Genomic DNA, 21,168 nt, shown 5'->3' with positions numbered 1-21,168 from the left:
GCTCGACGGCGGTGGTGGGGGCAGCCGGGGGAGCGGCGGGGGGCGCGGACGGGGCCGGGGCCGGGTTGACGGGGACGGGGCAGATGGTCACGACGGCGGGGACGGTGACGGTCTTGTAGGCGGTGCCGCCGTTGCCGGGGCAGTTGGTGACCTCGGGGGCGCAGGAGATGACGGTGTGGACGGCGGTCTGCGTGATGGTGGAGGTGGTCCACTTCCACTGCGGGGTGGTGGTGGGCTCGGGCTGCTCCGGCTCGTCGGGGGTGTCGGTGGGCTGGGGCGGCGTCTCGGTCTTCTGGGGCTTGTCGTGGTCCTTGGTCTTGTCGCCGCCCTTGTCGCCGCCGCACTTGCCGTCCTTGTCGCACTTATCGCCGCCCTTGTCACCACAGTTGTTGCCGTCCTTGTCACACTTGCCGTGGCCAGGCTTGCCCCACTTGGGCTTTCCCGGATGGACCCAGTGCCAGCCGTGCTCCTTGTCGGAGTCGCAGTCGTCGATGTAGACGTCCGGGTGGGGAGGGTGCCAGACGGAGATGCAGTCGGCCGGGGGCGCCGAGATGGGGCCGAAGGTCTTGACGCTGAAGTCCGCGCTGCCGGTCAGGCCCAGGGGCTCGATGCCGGGAGGGTAGCTGAATTTGCCGTCCCAGGTGGCCTGGGCGACGGCGGCAAAGCTGAGAGCTGCGATGGTAGAGTAACGCATTTTGATGTGTGTGGGTGTGTGGGTGTTTGTGTGTAGGGGTATGTATGAGAGTAAACCTCGAAAGAGAGTGACGAGGGGTGTTCTATGAAGGAGTGATAGAAGGAGAGTGGGAAAGGGTTGGTATTGCAGATTATTAGTGAGTGTAAGGGTATCAGAGATACTGAAGAGAGAAGGTAGGAAAAGAGGGCAGAACAAACAGGGTGAAGAGTCGTCCTTTTGAATCTTTTCCTCCTCCCCGCCGTACATACGCTGAAAGGGGAATAATGACGATGTAAGCCGGGAGAAGGCCGCCCCTTCCTCGAATAGACTCGTGGGGCCCAGGCTGAGTCGCGCCCATGATGGACTAGTTCGATTTCATCATGTCATTTTCTTCCGCCATAGAGAGTGCTGCTAAGGCGAAGAGGGGCTGCGGGCATGGGGCTTCACAGAAAGAAAGATACTACCCAACCCGCAGGCCTCCATCGCTATCCCAAGATCGACGCGATTGGACCAAACGGTTCGTGGGTGCTAGTCGATCATCCAGGGGTGAGAGAGGGGACGTGATCACAAGGAACGTCCTGGATAGAGTGTGGCCTGGCTGAAATTGCGTTGGACTCAATTTGGGACGACAGGTACGGATACGGGTGAGGAGGTGGTCGAGCACGACGTTGGGCTAAACGCCATTTGGGTGTGCCGGGGAAGGGCCGGTCTATTTGCGCCAGGGCTATTTCTCCATTCTCTCCTCGGAAGGAGAAAAAAAAAGAAGGCCACTAGTAGGCGAAAGCTGGGGGATGGGCGCAGCCATTGTTGTTGCGCATGGTGGTGATGCAGGGACGGTGCTGGGCCCTCTGTCGGCAGATTGGACGTGATCCCTGCGCGGGAAAAGGCACGGAGTAGTCGACACTAACAAGAGAAGCCCAGTAGCCAACCAACAGCTTCCGGATTCGCCCAGGTGCGGGTGGGCGATGTCACGTCGTCCGACAAACCAGGAGGTACCAGGAGGCGCGCTAAAGTGGCGCCGGTTGGTTCCTTGCAGCAAGGTGGTGAGCTTAAAGAGACTTCGACTAAGAATGGGACCTGGCCACCCCTCCCTTACTACGGTATGTGAGGCAGCACAGCCCATCATCCGAACTTTCGAAACACCACAGGCCCCTCTCCCATGATTTTGGCCAATTTCCAAGGTCAAAGCAGCCCCAGGCACGTTCTGGGAAACTTCCTGTCACCCCTTTTTTCTTTCTTTTCGCGAACTCCGAGGTTTTGTGATGGAGGGTTGGATGATGTCAAAGGTGGTGGCCTCACGGCCCCGATGGGATATCGCTAGTTCTCATAGGGCCCATAGGAGGGCGATGACCTCTTGCTTAGCATCAGCGCTTAAAGGACAGCAAATTTCGCCGGGCGATCTTTCGATAGTATTTTGTTGACGTGGGAAAGGTTCATGCGAATCCTCATTTATGCAGCAGGACAGGCAAGAAGCAAGTCAGAAGCAAAGTTCGAATGTTCATTTTGTTTCTTCAGATTAGGGGCATTGCTGCTTTCGTTCCTCTGCATCTCGAAACTATTTGGTTTCCTGTCAGCGAAGCTGACATGCGGCATGACTACATTTCGTCCAAACATTCCCTTGGCTTGCAGGATTCACCCGAAGAAGCCAAACCTAGCAGGCCTCTTTCAAAAATAGGAAATGCAGAGAACAGCGAGAGAAAGCCACCCGAGCCATGGGACTCCTCGTTTCGTGGGCTGGCTTGACGCCACAACCGTTGCGTTTGCGGCTGGACTAAGAGGCCACCACTCGCCACACCTGAGACAAGAAAGTGTGGTTTCCTTGCGAAGGGACCCCCTCTCGTGAGTCCGATTTAACTCGGCTCTAGCCGTAAAGAGAGGGATTCCTCGCCTTCTGGGGAGATCAAAGAGCCGAGTCATAACACACCCGTAATATTACGGCAATTTGTTCAGCTATGGGCGGTTAGCATCATGGGTTTCCACTTTGCATAGCCATCTAAAGACAACTTACTAGAAACTGCATCGATCTTTTGTTCGTGCATCCTTGAGCGATGTGCTCCTGTAGGGCCAGCGGCGCCGTAGCTGAGATCTCGCATACAGAAAACCGCTCGGCCCGATGCCTTTCGCATAAAGGCTGGATGGGGAATAGAAGGCGATGTTGGGTGCCCGTGCTCCTGAGCAGACGCTAGCAAAGAAAACCTCACCAGTCCAGCGCCTTCTTCGTCTGCGGGACCGCAGAGCTCGGCACCCGCTCCGGGCTGGGCTGTCTCTCGTGGTCCTCTGCGTCGCCGATAGCATTGAGTTCGATGCCCCATCGCTCAATCTCGGCATCTACGGCCTTTGTCCACTTCTGAATGAGGGGATGGGCACGAGCCACGTCGGAGAAAAGAATTTCTTCATCGCCCGATGACGATGATTTCTCGACGTGGAACTTCCAGGTGCCGTCGGTATTCCAGAAGGCAGGCGTAAAGATCGAGTCAGTCTTGAGCTCAGCTTTGGCCTCGTCGAGGGCCCGTCGCGCATCCTTCGCGACGGCTTCATCTCCCTGGCCGCCATCGTCCAAGGCGTGGGCGATTCCTTCGAGCAGGCCCAGGAGCTGGCCCGCGAGAGACCCGATCTCGGCGCCCAGGCTGAAGCCCTCGTCGAAGCCTGCCTGGATGCTCGTGGCCTTGGCGGCGGTGACGCCCTCGCGATAGCCGGCGGTCGTGTGTTCAGCCTGCAGCCTTGGCATGTCTGACGGGTGCGCGCCCGCGGGTGCGTCGAGGGCCACGACGGTTGGCGAGCCTGGCGCGGAGCCCCAGACGTCGTCGAAGGGGTCCTGCTGCGCTTCCATGGCGGGGTTGAGCCGGGGGTCGGGATCCATGGCGATGGTGAAGGGCTCTATTTCGGTGTTGTCGATGGGTTGGAGATGCATTTTGGGAGACGGCCAGGCGGAAGGGCTGGGGAGATCCTGTTATGTGGTCCCCTGGTGCGAATGGCCTCAGTGGCGGAAAAATATGTGGTGGTGAGTTTGGTAGAAGTCTCGATTGAAAAATTGAAGCTTGATTTGTCAAGCATCCCCCGCACCACATTTTACGTCACTTTGCACTGTACACAGGTCGCAGGAATCACACCTTTATACTGTATGAACAACTATGTGCACTGTATGACTGATCTGTTTCTCACCTTTCACCCCGGTGAACCATCTTTCTCACATCACTGCTTATTCCCAACATCGTCAGCTTCACATTGCACCTCCGATATATCACCACTCTATTAACGTTGCTGCGCGGCGCCAAATGCGGCTCGAGATGGATCGCTTCTCTATCCGCGGCTCACCCATGTGCGATTCACATAAAGTGGCTGCAACCAACTGACTGGCGATGAAACAATCCTCACCGTAAAGTGGGAGATAACTTGGCGACCACCAAAATTAGCATCCCGCAGGAAGGCGAAGACGATGACGGGTATCGTCTGAATTCCATCTCTTCTACCCTGTGTACGCGTGTGCGATCAAGCATTTCATCCCATCTCATCGGAGCAGGTCGCACGTCACTGCCCAGATCCTTCAGCTGTGCTCAACGCATCGTCATTCAGTGGCTTTTCCGGTCACATTGGCAATCAGTCGCAGCTAGCCTCAGAGCTTATTCAATCTTGTTGTATTGGTATGTAAATGTGACATGCTAATCGCTCAAACAAAGTCTATCTTCCCGTGGTATATCCGCCCAATGTCTACGCTGTATCCAAAACAACAACCTCGGCGTCGGCCTCTCCAATGCTCTCCACATTCAACTTGTCGCCTGCATTGACCGCATCCACGAATGCGCCGTCGCCCTCCGACAAAACGGCGTCATCGCGGCCGTCGATGCGGATCTTGGCCTTGCCGCCCTTGGTCATCGGCAAATGAACAAATACCTTGCGCTTCGTCTGCTGCGTGACCTTGGCACCGACGTTCCACTCAAAAGCCTTGTTGGGCTCAATGATACCCGCGCCCATGACGAAGTCGGCGTGGATCGGGATGGTGTCCGGGATAGACGGCTCCGCCGCCTTCTCCTCCGCAAGCGTGGCCTCCGGGCCGGCCTTCAGCGGCGAGAGGATCTTCACAAAGCCCTTGCGCTTCTCCTCCTCGGCGAAGTGGCGGGTGTGGTAGGTCGGCGGCAGCCCGCGCTTCCACGGGATGGCCCAGATCTGCAGGAAGTGCACCGTGTCGCGGCCGTGCTCGTTCATCTCGGAGTGCGCGATGCCGGTGCCGCCGGTGGTGAACTGGACGTCGCCGCGGTGCATGCGGTAGAACTTGTCGCTCTGGGCGCCCTCGCTGCCCTTCTGCAGCATGGAGTCGCGGTGCGTCAGCTCGCCCGAGAGGATGTAGCTGAAGATCTCAAAGTCGCGGTGCGGGTGCGTCGGGAAGCCGCTGTTGGCCTTGACGCGGTCCTCGTTGAGCACGCGCAGGGCGCCGAAGTTGTTGAAGCGCGGGTCGTACCAGTCGGCGAAGGAGAAGCTGTGGTAGGTGTTGAGCCACCCGTGGTCAGAGTGGCCGCGGGTGCCGCTCCGGTGCGGCGTGATCTTTGCGTGGTGGAGGGTCTTGGACATTGTGTTCTTGACTGCGTTGAGCATAGACTCTGGCTCTGGAGATGCGATGTTGGTGGTGGTGTTGGTCTTGAGAAGTGGGGCTGTCAGGTCTGTGATGAAGCTCTTGAGTTGTGCGTTGAAGATGATGGAAATGAAAACAGCGAAAATCGCAGTGAGTGTCGCGAGACGAGGCATATATACTTGTGTTTCTGTTTGGATCTTCGCGAGATGGAGAAGCTAGCGAGATCGAGAATCAACTTGAAAATTGGTTTGGAATACTTGTTCAGCATTTGCAAATCTCATCTGCCGCTTATATCTGTTGCCAATACCGGCGGAGGCTACTGTAGGGGTCTTACACATGCTCCCCGCGAAGCTGTCTAAGCACTTACCTAAGGGGGGCATCGCATGGGGCAGCGGGGTGGTTGGCTGCAGGTGGTGATTCGATGGAAATTTTCGCAGTTGGACCGCTGAGAATTGGATTATTCATGCTGACAGCTTCCAGAAGCCCACCCCGCCGGTTCGGCCCCGTACTAAAGCGGGGCATCCGATCCACGGCGGCGTGATGCAATACCTACCTAGGTACTGAGACGAGCTGCACCAAGTATTATGAAGACACGACTGAACGAAATCACGACAATTTCGGAAAGATGGGCAAATAAGATACGGAGAAGGCCCTCTCTTTCCTTCATTTTCATTCTCATTGCTTTTCTATGATTCTCTAACCTGATATCATCGGTTACTATGGACTTCTACTTGAATTTGATCATTTTTTGGAGCGGAGGCGATCAACGATCGGGGGTATTATTTTATACATGCCCAGAATTACAAAAGCTCTCGTCTTGGAACACCACCTGTCCTCAGGAGGTATATAGGATGGGCACCTGTACACCTCTTCAAACCTATGCCACACTGGTTCCAGCTTCGGCTTCTCCATATCAGGCAACGTACTCAACTTCATCCGGTCGCTTTCCACGATGCTTGTTTCTAGATTCCGCAGCATCTCGCCACGGTTTGGCATTGACAAGACGTAATTGTCCATCAGGCTCACGATCATCCCAAATTCTCCGCCATATTCTGTTGAATGGTTATGTCGCTTGTGATATTCTTTGGCGATCAGTCGTGGTGTTAGACCATTGTCACATTCGAGACAAAGATCTACTCCTTCTATATCGAGTATGATCTCCACTATGTCCACTCGACACCGTCGCACTGCAACTGAAAGCGCTGTCGCGCCATCCTTGCTCGACCTTAAGTTGACGTTGGCCTTTTTGGCGAGTAAAACTCTCATGATCTCAAGCTGGCCATCGTCTGCAGCTTTTCGAAGGAGAGTAGAGCGATAGACACGGTTGCGTCGTGACCTCCAGTTGAATTCGAAGTTAACATTCAGCTTCCCAGCATCGAGTAAATACTCAAAGACACTCGCTGACCCGTTCTCGATTGCCGCAACGATGGGACCATCCTTCAATATATCTGTTGTCGTCAATCCGAGGCCGATCTTCCACTTTTCATAGAGAAGCTTGACGACTGACAACTTGTCGCGACTTGCTGCGTACGACATAGATTCTCCAACGTTGGCGCCAAATTTGCCTGAGCTCAAGAGCAAGTCTACAATAGCAGGATGCCCCTCACGAATGGCATGATTGAGTGATCTCCTTTTCGAATCCGCACTGACTTTCCCGGTGTCTAGAAGCAGGCTAGCAATGGCATGATTTCCGTTCTTTGCTGCGATTTCAAGAGGGGGGTCGGGACAATTCCAAGGCCGTTCTTGACGTAAACCAGGCAGCTTCTTCCACGCCCGCTCACGGAAGGCTCCGTTGCAATCTGCCTTGCTTGTAAGGAGTAACCTGACTAGGGCATCACCTTCCTGCTCCGCGCCCAATGACAAGGCCCATGCCCCGTCGTCCCGGTCAAACTTAGTTCTACCAGTATTTAGAAGCGCCTTGACGATGGTCGCTCCTTCGTCATACGTCGCGACTTTTAAAGCCGGGCCAATCCTGATTGGCTCATATTGGTTCAGAAAGTTCGATGTGTTTCTTGTCTCAAGAATTGTCTTGACGACAGTGCTGTGGCCGTTCTTCGAAGCGATTTCCAAAGACTGATTGTTGTGGATACGTTTGAAATGATTGAGAAAATTGGATTTGTTTCTCACTTCCAGAAACATCTTGACAATATCATCGTGGCCCTGCTCCGATGCGGCAAACAAAGCCGGAGCAATAATGAACCGTTCATCATGACGGGTTAGTTTTGACTTTTCTCTCGTCTCGAGCAGCATTCTGGTGATGTCTTCATGCCCCGCTAAGGCAGCCCAGTATAATGCAGGTGGATGATGAATGCCACATTTGATGCATGCTTTGCAATTTCCCTGCGCAAGTAATGTTTCCACAACACACTTGATGCCGAAAAATGACGCGACGTTGAGCGCTCCGTGGGAACAAGACAAGTCTTCAATACCAGGTGTACTGTAGAGTGCACTACTCCCCAGAATCGTTCGGAGGCAATTGTACCAGGCGGTGAAACCAGTCCAGGTCGTATCGCAGAGTCGACTCAAGTCTTCCTTTAGCTCTGAGGTTCCTTTCATGTTCGACTGTCGATAGTGGGAGGCCCAATATGCCACCGAGTATTCAAACAATGGAAAGCACTCCGAGAATAATTTTATTCGGTCTTGGCCTGTTTTCATTCGGGAGGGGCAATGATTGCTTGCGCTTGTCAGGTACCGAATGCAAGTACTCGCGATGATCCGATTTGATTCATCCAGGCTGAGGCAGGCCTTCCATTTAAGAGGAGATTCAGAGGCAGAATCCCGAATGAGAAACTCTCTTGCAGTTTGGTGGTATAGATGTACTTCTCCTTGAATGACGTTCACAAAGAAACCGCAAATGTTCCTCATTCGCTGCTTAAACGCATGGGTCTCCATGACTGGGAACGCCTCGTTGGGCGACTTTTGGATGTTGACGGCCATGGCTGCCGCCATTTCCTCCAATTTCAAGGATCTTTCAGCCGCGACAACAATGTGCAGCAATATTTTGGCCGTTCCAACGTCAGTGCTTCGGCACAAGATCTGTTCGTATGTGTCTTCCATAGTGGAAGGAAGGCGGTCGAGAAAGCACTCTAGACTGCTATTAAGCCGATCCCAGTCTTTGAGCATGTCGTACATTGCCTGGACCCAAAGATAAGACCTGTTCGGCCATTTTTGGAGTGCCATGATGACCTTTTTTCGCTCTTCCCGTCTGATGATCGAACTATGGACCAGATCGTTGACCCTCTCACATATCACAATGTTGATCTCTTCTGATAGCCCACCATTCTCAGCTACGTTCTCCCCACGAATCTCGATATGGGATATCTGAGCCTCTCGGATGACTCTTCGAATTTGGTTGTAAGGGCGGCTGAAGACGAGAAATTTCGGGCCTTGTTCGCCATTCTTAACGAGTTCACCGATTGCCCCGGCCATTTTAGACCATCCCGCAGACTCACATTCGTCCAATGCATCCAGGACGAAGATCGTGCTGCTAATGTTATGGCCATGAATAGCCTCGGTGAAAACTTTCCAGAGATCACTGAAGCCCCCGATTCTTTTCGGCCCAAGTTCCTCCAAACTTTCCACAACCTGGTCTGTGAACAAGTTTGGAAGTGACTTCCAAGAATTGGTGAAGACATGCCAAGGCACTTTATGCATTGTCTTGGTCACCGTATCCATCTTTGAAAAAGAAGTAAATAACTTTGTGGGGTTTCAACTCGTGATCGATCAAACGTCTTGCAAGAACAGACTTCCCACAGCCAGGATCTGCAGAAACCCAAAGGAACTTAGTCTCCAGGCCAGCCATCCACCTTCGAAAGGTTTGATATTCGGTAAACCAGAGGCATGTATTGTCCACGGCTTTTGGATTCCTATTCTTATGATCTTCGTTAGACGCGCAGTTGAGACGACGCAAGATATCTCGTCTTCTTTCGGCTGTAACCAAAGATTCGTCAGCACTACTTATCGCGAAAACAAGCACCAGGAGCACGTTTTTTTTGGTCACGACAACGAGATATTCTTTTAGAATACAGCGATAGATGAGATTTAGATTTCTACTGACCTGCTGTTGCCCCAAAATGAGCGTCTCCACCAATGTTGTTGATGTGTCCAGAACCAAAATGGGTCCATGCCTCGTTACGATCACCGACTTGATTCACCATTGGCCCATGTCCTCCGTGAGAGATGCTGACCTTAGATACGTCTTCCAACACTTCATCTGGAACCGATTTCTTGACCTTCTCAACTTTCTCGATGGCTTCCTTTAGGCTCTCAAGCTGCTCTGAGCTTGCCGCTTTTATTGACCGATGGCTCGCCAGAGTGTAAAGATCCTCGAGAATCTTCTTCATGAGGTCTTCGACACGTCCTTTCTTTCCGCAGCTCTTGATCAAAGAAATATACTTGTCCACATGCAAGTTCCACGACGATGTGGGCTGTCCAGGATCAAGAGTCTCCAATATCGTTTTCAGAGCCTCAGCATTTCCCTTGCAAGATTCCACGACTGCGAGGATCGCTTTAACGGTCTCTTCTGAGGCTTCTTGAGATCGAGCTTCGACATCGCGGAGGATCTGTTGAGCGAGCGGCACTCTAAGCGCGACTTCAGCAAATGCTTCAGGCAAACCCTTTATCGCCTTGAGCTTCTGATAGGCTGCTTCTGCCGCTGTCAATATTCCTATGACGCCGCTTACAAGTCCAATGACTTCGGCCATTGTCGTTCTTATGTGAGAGTGGGTTGGAAATTGTTAAGAGGTAAAGCTGTGCGGTGATGCGATGTAAACTCTTCAAGACATAAACTGATAACCGCAGCTGAAAGTAAATTGGCTCCTTCGTTTAGCAAGACATGCAAATAATTGAATGATTGACACTCGCGACTGATGTCTTGAACGAATAAAGACGGAGGTGCGGGTGTCGGGGACGAAGTCTGGCGAGGAAGAATAGGTGAGGGTAGACAAAATCGGACTGACAGGCTGTCTTATAACCAGCTCTGTCCGGTTCAGCTGAGATCAGTCTCTCAAATCGCCTGAATGCTGATTGGTATAAGCAAGACGCCACATATCACGCCAAGTCTTCTAACCCGATGAAGACGCTGCAGTGGCTGCGTGGCTGTTCAATTCAATGGGCTGTATGGTCCGGATACAGAAACAGTGAGACTTTCTTCAGAATGGTACTTTCCCCTATCACCTCGAAATGAAGGCCCCAAAGGACCGGTGTCAGCCAGTTCGCTTAGTAGAAAGCGCCTCCAGCTGCTAAATGGACGAAGGCATCTATCTGAATCCGGTCCTTGACACCCCCTGATTAGTTTATTGCTAGGTATCTCTCCAAAGCTAGCCCGGCCTATTCAATTCGATTTCGATTTCGATCTTCGCTCTATCCAGGTGGAAACAACAGTGGCATCGCAAAGCCCCCACTTCCAAGGAAACGCTAAAGTAGAAACCAACATACCCAAATTACACCAGACCAGTGCACTCTGGCTCAGAATTCGAGTCTTCGAATGCTTCTCCAGGCTGGCTGATGAGTGAGGCGGTGTCATCTGGAAAGGCTTGTGGTCGTGAGTTCCAGGGTTCACCAATGACTAAATCATTTGTTTCTTCGTTTCTGAGGTTGTGCTATTGGTCGACCTTCCCCACAGGCATTGGGTAAGGCAGATCTGTTCGGTTTAATTCATTGAAAGTCTAGGTAGTCGAGTTGCATACAAATACCTGATGAGTGAAAACAGGGCGCCTTATTAAGTGTGGAGCTTTAAGGGTGATTACGAAATATGAGATTTATCCCACTCTGGAATCAAGATGCCTGTGTTGTAGGCTTCTCAAAGGTTTGTGAGAAACACTGATCATAGAATAACCTTTTGGGAGTCACGATTGATAAGGAAAACACTGACAGATCGAGCTCTTCTTGGCCTCGGCGGACATTAATCTGCATCAATGGCGGAGTTGTCTAGAAGATCGCTGAAGTCATCTTGAATGTCTTCTATCCGTGACCTAGTATCATCGTGTACGATGTGCGCTGCGTGAAATACAAGCAGGCCCAGCAAGATATCAGACACGAAAGAAGACCGGGAAATCTTAGGGGACGCTTCGTTACCAGATCTAACAATAAATGAGTCATTTAGTCTCATTCTCCTATGTTTGACCGGTTGATCCAGAGCGACGACATAGCTGACGTATACTCCATTCACCCCGTACCGCCGAAACGTGCTGTCTCTCGAAAGCTTTCTAAGGTAAGATACGCCAAAATCCCTCGATTCAAATCTTTCTAAGTGAAAGAATGATCGGCGCCGTGGTTCATGTCAGGCTCCGCCTCCGACTCTTTGAGAAGCTAGGGGTATTGTCCAGGAGAGCAGGCCTCATGAGTAAGTATCTATTCCCCTGCAACTTGGGACGATCTTCCGAACCAAGACACTGGGATCTGAGACGTCAAATACAGTCATTTGCGACGTTATTGCTCATGGAATCAAATAAAATCCCGGGTGGAACCTAGTCGTTGTCCACGTAGCAATTGAGGTTCACTCAGGAACCGCAGACACCTCTAACGAGGGACCAACGTCGATGTCATTTGATTCACGGAACTGACCCTGCGTTGAAAACTTAACAGAAATAACTTCACTGGCGGCTTGATAGCCACATGGCCTGGGGAAACTGAGATACCCCTGAAAATGTAGTGTTCGAATGCTCAAATGCACAAGTACCGCCAGACTAAACAGCTAAGGCCCTCAATGACCCAGTTCAGAGTGTTCCCAAGATTGTGATTATGACTTCAAGTATCACATTGTCCCGCAATATTCGTGCTTGATGGTCTCGGATACTGCTTTCTGTTGAGATCTTAAGCACACAACATTAAACCATCTTTGGAACCACACAATTAACCTAAGAACTCGAGGCACGGCTCAAGCACTTCAGCACAATTTCATTCGGTATACTGGGATGAGAGGTTTTTTTTAGTAGATGCCACGCTCCTAAGTGCACGTAGAGCAACAGGGTAAAGCGCAGGTGAATTCGGGTACACAACAGCCTCACTCGAGGAGATGAGGGGTTTGAACGCCAAACTCCCCACTAAGAACATCTCTGCTAAACTCGCGGGCCATTTCATAGAGCCGTTTTAATATTCAAAGACGAGCCGTTTGACTTCGAAGTGTTTCCGAAAGCCTTGATCGTTGTAAACCACAACCGCATACCAATCTGACGCAGCCGGTCATACAGCAATCCACGACGATCTCCGAGACAAACCCAAGTCTTGGCCTTCAGGAACCACAACACAGAAACTACAAGCCCTCAATCCCGCCGTAACGGAACCTCCCCCTCAAAACCGTTTCCGCCCACCTGTCAACCCCACGACGGTCCCCAACAGTTGGTCTCATCATCCCCATCCCCATCCCACTCCCCTCCCCGGCCCGTCGTCCCTATTCAACCCTCCGCTCACCCCGCCCAGCCTCTCCAAGCCATCACTACAAACCTTAAGACGACCCCAATGCAGGCCGCAAACAAGCTCGCAGGACCCTCAAGGGCGGGAGGAAGGTACATCCCACAAGTCAGGCAGATCATCACTCTCTTCGGTCTCTGCCCCCTGAACCGAACGAAGCCCGGACCTCCCTCGTTGGACAGGTATTCACAAAGTATCTCGGGGCCAAGGCGCCGGTTCAAACGCATGATCATAATCAATATCTTGGGCATGGGCTAGTCGAATGGTACAGAGGGGGTGTGTAGGACTTCACCTCCCAAACAAGCAACGAGATACCGAGACCGAACATACGACACAAGACTGCCTTACAAGAAACACCATATCGCAAACTGTACAACAGGCTAAACTAAACATGCGCAAAATCAGAAGGCAGGTTACCGATGGGATGCATACCTCTCGTCATCGGCGCAGTTACTCGACTTGTTCAAACCCGAGAGTCTGTTTCCCATCCCCCGCGGCCCCTGTATCAGCAAAAGAGAAAAGATCAACGCCTCATGCATGTTCGTGGGGTGTGTAGGGATCACGGTTCCATTCCCTCGGGTTAGCCCTCTCGCTCGCTCTCTGCCTTTCCTCGTCAAAAGACAGTTCGAGAACGCCAGCTTGACTCGGTCACCCGACGGGGCGGACCTTACCAGGCACAGAGACGGACGGGAAAGGGGAAGTCTCCCCCTTTCCGCGTCGGCTGCCCCGTGCTTTTCCTGCCTATCCTCCGCGGCAAGACGGGGTTGACCCTCATATGCATCAAACGGCGGACTTGTGTTGAGTGATCTTCGACCTTCACGCGGATTAATCATGCCAACACGCCCGCCGCCGCCCCGAGCCTCCTCCACCTCCCCCCGAGGCCCCTATTTCGCATTCACGGTTGTACGCGATGACGAGGCCGCCTCAGAAAGTATGAGGAAAACCAAAGACACGAGTCCAGTACTATTCAGGCAGCTCACAAGCAAACACTCTTCGCTAATGCCAGCTGAAAGTCTGCCTTGGCTCGGGACTTGTACGATGCAGTAGCCTTTACCCGATTACTATCGCAACAACGTTCGGAGGAACCACGGTCGCCGTTGATGAGTTATCCTTCTCCCTCCGGCGTTGACCCCTGAATGCTACCCGCCCTGACACCTCTCAAGGTCCGAGACCGAACGGCCGCGGAGCGGAGAAAAAGATGAGCAGAAAGCCCGCACCCCGGACCCCGGCCGCGCGGTTCGGGGATGAGGGGGGAAGGGGAGGGCAGACTGACGAAAGGCAAGTAACGTTAATCATACAGATTGCCAATGTCTGTAAGGGGATGCCCTAGACCGCGCGCCCCCCACGAAACCCAAAAGGCCCATACTGCGGCGACCTACCGGTACGAATAGAGTAGCAAGACGAACGCTGTCGAACCTGACGCTTGGGTCAGGTGGCATCCCGGTAATACGTCGTATGCCCATCGGTGCCGATTAACCTTAATTCTCTGCAGGCGCGCGACAACCCCGTCCATGGAGACGGCGACGCGCCGGCCACCACCCACCACCAACATTGCAACGGGGACGGGGCAAGGGACCAGGGTCCTGGTCTTTGGGGTTTATTTTCTCCCATTTCGGGCCTCGTTTGGGTTGACGAGAAAAGATGAACCCCGAGTCGCGCGCGCGCGCAAGCAAGATGACGATGGGCAGAACAGAGTTTTGAGAGTGCGTGTGTCTGTTTAGCCCTCCTCGGCCCCTCCCCTTCCCACCAACGATCGTCCTCCACCTTTCCGTTACGGATAGCAGATCTCAACGCCCTTAATCTGAGGGTAAGATGAGGGACAGCGGCGGCAAACTGCGTCACCTTCGTCCGAAGATTTCGGCCGTCCGTGGAGGAGGTCGCCGTTGATGACAAAACGCAGTGGCCCAGGGGCTGGACCGACCCGCACGAGTCAATAAGCTTCGGAGATCTGATTATTGATTAGACCGTATGCCTGCGGCCGAGTAATTGCTGCCCTCCACCTCGGGTTTCTTGTGCCTGTTTTGATCAGGTAAACGGCGAGGGTTCTCCCACCGGCTGATGATCTTTCCGAAGTGTCGGGTCAACATCTGCCGCAGGAGATCTAGTGAGAAATCATGAAGCTTGAAAAATTGGCGGACTTGTACAATCCCGACCGGAGAGGGGTCCGAGGTTCGGGGACCTGCTCAAGATGTCTCCATATGGTATAGAGCCTACAACGTGGATTTAGCATCCTAACTCCCCACCATTGCTGACGTTGGATAAAACTAGGATTCTTATTAGATGGGATTAACTTTACTGGAAATAAGAGACAAAATGTCTGCCCACAATAACTCTGCGATGTTGTGGATTGGGCACATCGGAGCCGCCGCTGTGGATCTCTTGCCAGTTCTTGCCTGTTGAATTTGGCAGCATATCAAGCATACTAAGCTTTTGGCCCTCTTGATGCTTGTAAGCTGACGGGCTTGTTATGATGAGACAGAAAGTCCCCGGATTGCTTCCTCGAAGGGGGAAGCCGTCTGCCGGGCGAATCAAGGTTGGCTAACGGCCGAATAAGGTGCTGATATGGCATGATGGCGTATGTGTAGCGTGAACCAAACGACTGGCACTGGTCTTGCCAACGCGGCGACGTGTTTTGGAATCCTTTCTGTTGTGTAAAGGGCGACTCTGGAAATAAGGCTCACCAGCATCCTGCGAGCTGGGTCAGCGCCTGCGGGTGACCATGCAAAGTGAGCCTCCAATGCTCCGCCGTGGCAAGCCTAGAGGCAGATCTTGTGTTGCAGAGAGTGATCTCCGCGGCGATAAACGGCAGCCTGGAATCCTACCCATTCGAACGGACGCGACACCTCGCGAGACGGGGTTTGCTTATGGGACTTTGGAGCGGCCGGATTCCCATGCCAGCATCTAAGCCTGTGCGGCTTCCGTAAAGAGATGAGCTTGGCTCTTTCGAAGGATTGCCCTCGTCGTCATGCTCGTACATCCATATTCAGCCAGGAAGTAAGACGTTGGAGATTCCAAATTGACGAGGTACAAGATGTCAGCAGTCGGGCGGCAACCCCCGCCTCGTCCATATCAAAACCCCTCGCATAGCGGCCAATTGACTCCTGGTAGCGCCGCGTCTATTGAAGGATCTTTTCTGAACTCGGGTCCCACGATAGCAAAGCCTCACGTTTGCGTAACATTGATTGTGGCCTAGTGCAGGGCAGAGTTCCTGAACTTCGAGACAAATGTCCAGCGGATTAGAGTTCGCAGGCCAATGTTGAAGCTTGGGACCATGATGGCCGTCATCTGATAACCAGGCGAATGATGGACGCTGTACAGCGGGTGATTGGCGGGCCCACGAGGATAACAGTGGCTCACAGTCTGGCGGGCGGTGTCAAATATCGCCGTGGTTGGGGCGGTGCTGACTTTATCAAGCAAAGCCCAGGGTGCCAAGACTGGTGTAATTCAGCGTGAAGATGCCCATGCTGGAATTGTGCTGCAGCAGATGCAATTGTCGCAGTAGATGATGGTAGGATCGAGTCAATACCTGGAGAAACATGCAGGGACTTTGGCAAAGTCACTCGATGTCTCTCGAGGTACTCTGTGGCTCTTAGCTCTTGGCCCTTGACACCAAGATGCTGCGCCAACGGCTTGTCGTAGGCCTGGGCCAAATCCGTAAGAATTGCAATCTCACAAACTCCCCTGGCACGAGAGAGAGCGGGGTAATGGAGAGGTTGACAATGACACTGACAGGGTGGGCGTGGGTTCGGTTGGCGTCTACCTTAACGAGGGATGCGAAAATGCGATGGCGATCTCCCTCGGCGGCAGTCAGTAAAAGTGACGAGATGCCAATACGGCGGGTGCAGAATGCCAAGCATCCCAAGGCTAGCACGGCCACCTGTTTTGGGGCAAAGGGTCGGCCAAGACACAGAGCTGGAGGATAAAACATGGTTGCCCAGCTTATGTCTGTACGTTCGTCGAATAGTGTAGTGTAAGCTCGAATTGGGGTCGCTTGGACTCTTGGAGCCACCTTGTCGAGCCACAATGTAATAATTATTTGCGTCGTACGCCCCCCCTTCGCTTGTCGAGATTCAAGGGCATGTGAGTTGCGACAGCGAGCAGCAAGCCCTCGCGCTTCGCATCGTGCAGTAATTGGCGAGAGTCATTTCGTTTCGCAGCAGCAATGGCTGTGAGGCCGTGGTGGCGGTGGTCGCAGCGGCGACAGTTGTTACACCAAGCGAGAGACTAGCTAGCCGCGAGACCGAAAACGAGGGCAGACGAGACAATCCGAGCAATGCGAGATGGATGTTTGGCAGCTGCAGGCGGGTGAGGTGAATACGCTAATACGCGTTTATCAAGGGGGCGTCAGTACGGAGTTTGGGGATGGAATGGGGAATAAGGGAACTTAGGCAGTTCCTGGGCGGGCACAGGCACAGGCACAGGCCCAGGGCAACGCTCGCAAAGTTGGAGACGTCTCCATCAGAATACTCGTACCTGACTGACGGACTGCATGTGCTGGCATGGCATGGCACTGACAACTTGCGACAGCCTTGACATGACATAGACAGGCCATGCCCAGTCCTGTCACTTTCGCTGTCAGCCCATTTCAAGCTTGATTGACAGGCACAACAAGTCAAGCACCATGACTGACACGGCAGGAGGTCCATCTTCGCGAGACACCAAGGTGCCTTGACTTATCTCAATCCAGAAGCCTGGCTGTCACCTGTGACAGGAGGAGGCAACAGGCAGGAGGATAGGTACCTACCTAGGTGATGATCCGGGAACGGGATTCGCAATTGGGAAGTGATGCGAGGATGTAGCAGCGGGCCAATCGCCCGCGTTCCTGCACAATTCGTGTTATTTCCATGAGTAGTGTAGGTGCAGGTGCGTTGCCAGTCGGGCAGTCCCGCCAACGAAGGTAACTGCCTTGAGTGATCCTTAGAAAGATAATATGCAATGTCGCAGGTGCATCGACGGATGAGGAAAGTAGGGTGCGAGCTGCTGCACTCTTGGAGTAAGGTGCCGAGACCGAAACATCGAAACAAGGCAGCTGCAATCGCGATGTTTCCTTCCATTGCAATCAAGGAAGGGGAAGGCCTCCCGCAAAGAACAACCTGGAAGGTGCACGGGTGCGGGTGTCTCCTTCCTTCCTTACTTCCTTGCTTGAATCTACGATCGAAAACAACGGCCGACAGCTACTTCCCGTACGGATCGACGGAGGAACTGCAACAGGCGCAGGAGCATCTTCTCCTTGCATCCTCCACACCGCACCGCACAGCACCGCCTTTCCATTACTCTCCTCAGGAGTTCGGGCCCGAGGTCCCATCGCCAATTGGCCCCCCCCCCCCACCCCGAGAACATCAAACCACCTCGAGATGCGGCCCCGACATTGAACAAGGCAGTGAGACGCAGACATGGCATCATGGAAATCATTGGATCATGTACGCATCAGCATCAGGTACGCACACTCTTCAAGATAATCCCCCGGATACCCACGTGGGGTTCCCGCACTCACCCGTCGCGGCAGCCGTCACCGTTTCCGTCACCGTTCACCCCGACTCAGAGTGAGCGACCGAGTCTGACCCCGAGACATGGACGCAAACGTGTCCTCGGGCGCCAACAAATCCCTAGGGCCAAAGTCTAGGAACCCTGAAAGGACCCCGAGCCCGGCCGCCGCGTGACAAACCGGCGCCCGGCCACCGAGCCCGCCAGCCCGCGGACCACGAGCCCAGGAATACCAAGAAAAAGCCAAGACATGCGCCAATCAAACGCCCGCCCAAATCATCAACAAGCGCGACTTGCATCTTAGGGTTACGGCTGATGATTGAACCACCTGAAAGAACGAAAACTTTTTTTTCGAAATAAACACCCAATATGTGTCATCTGCCTCCTCGTCTTGGCTTCTACCCTAATGCGAGGCAACCACCCCCCGGACGACGAGGTCAGGTCGGGGATCCAGCTTATCATGGATTCCGGTGGATGTTGGCCCTACCCATTTGCCCAATTTCAGATTCGTCGCCGGTGCGCAGCATACTGCGGGAGCCTCCCCTGCCCGCTCCACGCCGGTGTCAATACGGCGTATGCGATGTCCGATTAGCCCCCGTTCGGCATCGCGAGCTGCCGACGCTTGCACAAAACGCGGCACTGAGCTCTGCACAACTCCCAGCCCTCGTCCAGCTGGCCGCCGATCCTTTGCGATCGCCTGCCTAAAATACGGGGCCCCTGTCACCCTGTCAGGGGACCACCCACCACGTTGGCGGTTGGTCATCGACTCACTGTCTGGTCCCCAGTTCTCTCCGATCCCGACGATGTGGACAGAGTGGGACGGGGCGGAACAGTGTTGCAGCCCGACTGGCTGCTTGCGGACATGGAGCAACACAGAGAAAAAGTCGAGAAGGAAAAAGAGGGCAAAAATAACACCATCTAATCACCGCCTTTCGACCCACTGTCAGTCACCGGAATTAACCCACACCATCTCTCTGCCGTATCAATCGCCCTCCCTCACTAGTGTACGACGTACACTACGACTGCTACACTACTATGCATAGTACTCTGCTACTGGCACCAATGACACGCCTTACAGGGCGATCAAGTAATATGCCGAGTGCGAGAAGCCCGAAGACCTGCGGCCGAGAGGCCTTTTCGTCCTTGAGTTTCGCCCGACTGATGGCTGCCTTGTCCGACAACGAGGACGACGTTGCCCCGAACGTCGCACAACGTTAGACTTCGAGGTGGGCGTTCCGCTGCTGGCACTCTACTTCGACGGCAGTCCACCACTCTCACCATCCACAACTGGCTGAGTGGGAAACTCTCAGGCCTTCTTCAATGTCGGCCACGGCGCTCATCATTTGTTCGAGAAACCCAATTTTGTCCGCTGACAAAGCTCCTGAACCCCAAACAATACCCATTTCAGGGATTCCCCAGCATCGTCAACCCAACTCAGACAAGCCCGCCCAGCCCAACACGTGAACTCACAAGGTGCCATTGCCCACGCTTGTCTGAGCCCCTTCAAACAATGTCATCGGTCTGGAAGTCCGTGAACGACTTTTTTCTTCCGCCCTACACCTGAAGCAGCAAGAAACCGAAAATCCATAATCCACACACTCTCAAACCCGGCCACAGGACCATGAGGCTAATTCCGCCCTCGCATTTTGCAGTGGGAAAAAAAAAAGTCGACTCATATGGGGGCCTCCACCGTCGGACCACGGGGTTTACAACATCCCGTCCCGCCCTCCGCTACAAACGCCGAGATCACTTTTCGATTTCCAACCACCCTAGTAGCCCCCTTCTGGCGCGCAAAGCACATCCTACGCAGCAACAAATAGCCCACTATCAAAAAAACACCCTCTTATCCACCGCGCGGCGCGCCATAGGCCCCAAAAGTCCGCTTATCCTATCCTCAAACGCAGCATCATCGCATGAACAGCGCCCTGAGCTTCCCGCGTTTAGTGGAACATGCGCTGTGGGGCGCCGCGTTGCGTGTTGGGATCGAAAGAGATCGCAGGGCGGACGCTTTCAGACGGTTCCTATCGCTGTGTCCTGCTGGAGAACTTTTTTCTCTGTGCCCCGTGGCGCTCCATTCTGCCTGTCGCCAGAGTGACCCTGCCTGGAAGTATGCGCCTGAGTTCCATGCATATCTGTTTCCGCCCAGGGAGTTTGCTTCCGCGTGTAGAGGCAAATGCGTGAACGTGCGTCGACGTTGTGTGTGCGTCTCTGCGCAGACCGTTGGCTTTTGCGCCCTGCCACTGTCAACGCCAGCGCCGCAGACGCAGCGACTACGAGTAACCACACACGCACTGCAGGCGGGGAGACAGGTACACACCCCCTGGCTTCACATCTCACACGCCCCCCTAACTGACCAACGGAGCAGGGATCCCGGATACGCCAGGGGAACCTTTGTCCAGAACGAACCAAGACCTCTTGATCGAGTGGCTTAGAGCGTGAGGGGCGTGACGACGACGACGACGACTGGGCTGGTAGCTCGCCCGCCGTCTCGGCGGACTTGGAGTTTTGTTTCGTCCGCTCCGATGGGACTTGTTATTCCGTGTTGCCAGTTTGCACCCGTTGGCCATGATGGTGATGCAATCTACGCCCGACAAGCGGCTCATCTCACATGAAAAAGGGAAACAGGACAAGCATCCAGGGGAAATACGAAAATAGGGGGTTGGGCAGTAAATGGGCTGTTGTTGGCTTGGTCTTGCCTCTATTTCCGTCTGTTTGGAACCCCATTCGGCCCCCAAAGTGTCTCTCAAGCTTCCATCAGGCATTTCGCAGATCAACTCAAACCCAACTGCTGCAGCGCCGCCGCTGGTGGGGGCCGCCAGAAGCTTGGAGAAATATTGACGACGGATACAGCAAAACATCGACGGTCACGACAGCTGAGCTGGCAATCTAGACCTGGGTACGGTGAGGTCGACTAAGACCCGTTTCGAACAATGATCGTCGGTTTCTTCAGTATCAGAAGATTACCTGGGGGCCCTTTTTACACGTATTTTGTCAACACCTGCGGCCGTTGACGGGCCCCTGCCCTGTCTGTACG

General features: G+C 53.6%; 4 protein-coding genes across 4 annotated transcripts; all 4 read right to left on the bottom strand.

Moving 5' to 3' along the window:
- Positions 1 to 50: 50 nt before the first annotated feature.
- COL26b_001847 (uncharacterized protein) lies at positions 51 to 694 on the bottom strand (the record flags this gene model as incomplete). The annotated part of the gene is made up of 1 exon (XM_053174784.1): positions 51 to 694. A coding segment is annotated over one exon (644 nt), but the record flags the coding sequence as incomplete, so codon positions are not given.
- Positions 695 to 2,870: 2,176 nt separating this feature from the next.
- Positions 2,871 to 3,584, bottom strand: COL26b_001846 (uncharacterized protein; the record flags this gene model as incomplete). Its single annotated transcript, XM_053174783.1, has 1 exon — positions 2,871 to 3,584. The coding sequence occupies one exon, from the start codon at positions 3,582 to 3,584 to the stop codon at positions 2,871 to 2,873; it is 714 nt and encodes a 237-aa protein (XP_053041406.1).
- A 797-nt stretch (positions 3,585 to 4,381) lies between these two features.
- On the bottom strand, positions 4,382 to 5,413 carry COL26b_001845 (uncharacterized protein; the record flags this gene model as incomplete). The annotated part of the gene is made up of 1 exon (XM_053174782.1): positions 4,382 to 5,413. One exon carries the CDS (start codon positions 5,411 to 5,413, stop codon positions 4,382 to 4,384), a length of 1,032 nt encoding a protein of 343 aa, XP_053041405.1.
- Positions 5,414 to 9,289: 3,876 nt separating this feature from the next.
- COL26b_001844 (uncharacterized protein) lies at positions 9,290 to 9,943 on the bottom strand (the record flags this gene model as incomplete). The annotated part of the gene is made up of 2 exons (XM_053174781.1): positions 9,290 to 9,874; positions 9,923 to 9,943. The coding sequence occupies 2 exons, from the start codon at positions 9,941 to 9,943 to the stop codon at positions 9,290 to 9,292; spliced, it is 606 nt and encodes a 201-aa protein (XP_053041404.1).
- Positions 9,944 to 21,168: the final 11,225 nt, after the last annotated feature.

This window comes from Colletotrichum chrysophilum (genome assembly GCF_026319265.1).
Source record: "Colletotrichum chrysophilum strain AFK26 chromosome Unknown scaffold_8, whole genome shotgun sequence".
NCBI lineage: Eukaryota > Fungi > Ascomycota > Sordariomycetes > Glomerellales > Glomerellaceae > Colletotrichum > Colletotrichum chrysophilum.
Note: the sequence above shows the minus strand (reverse complement) of the source record. Positions and strands in the feature narration are given on the sequence as shown.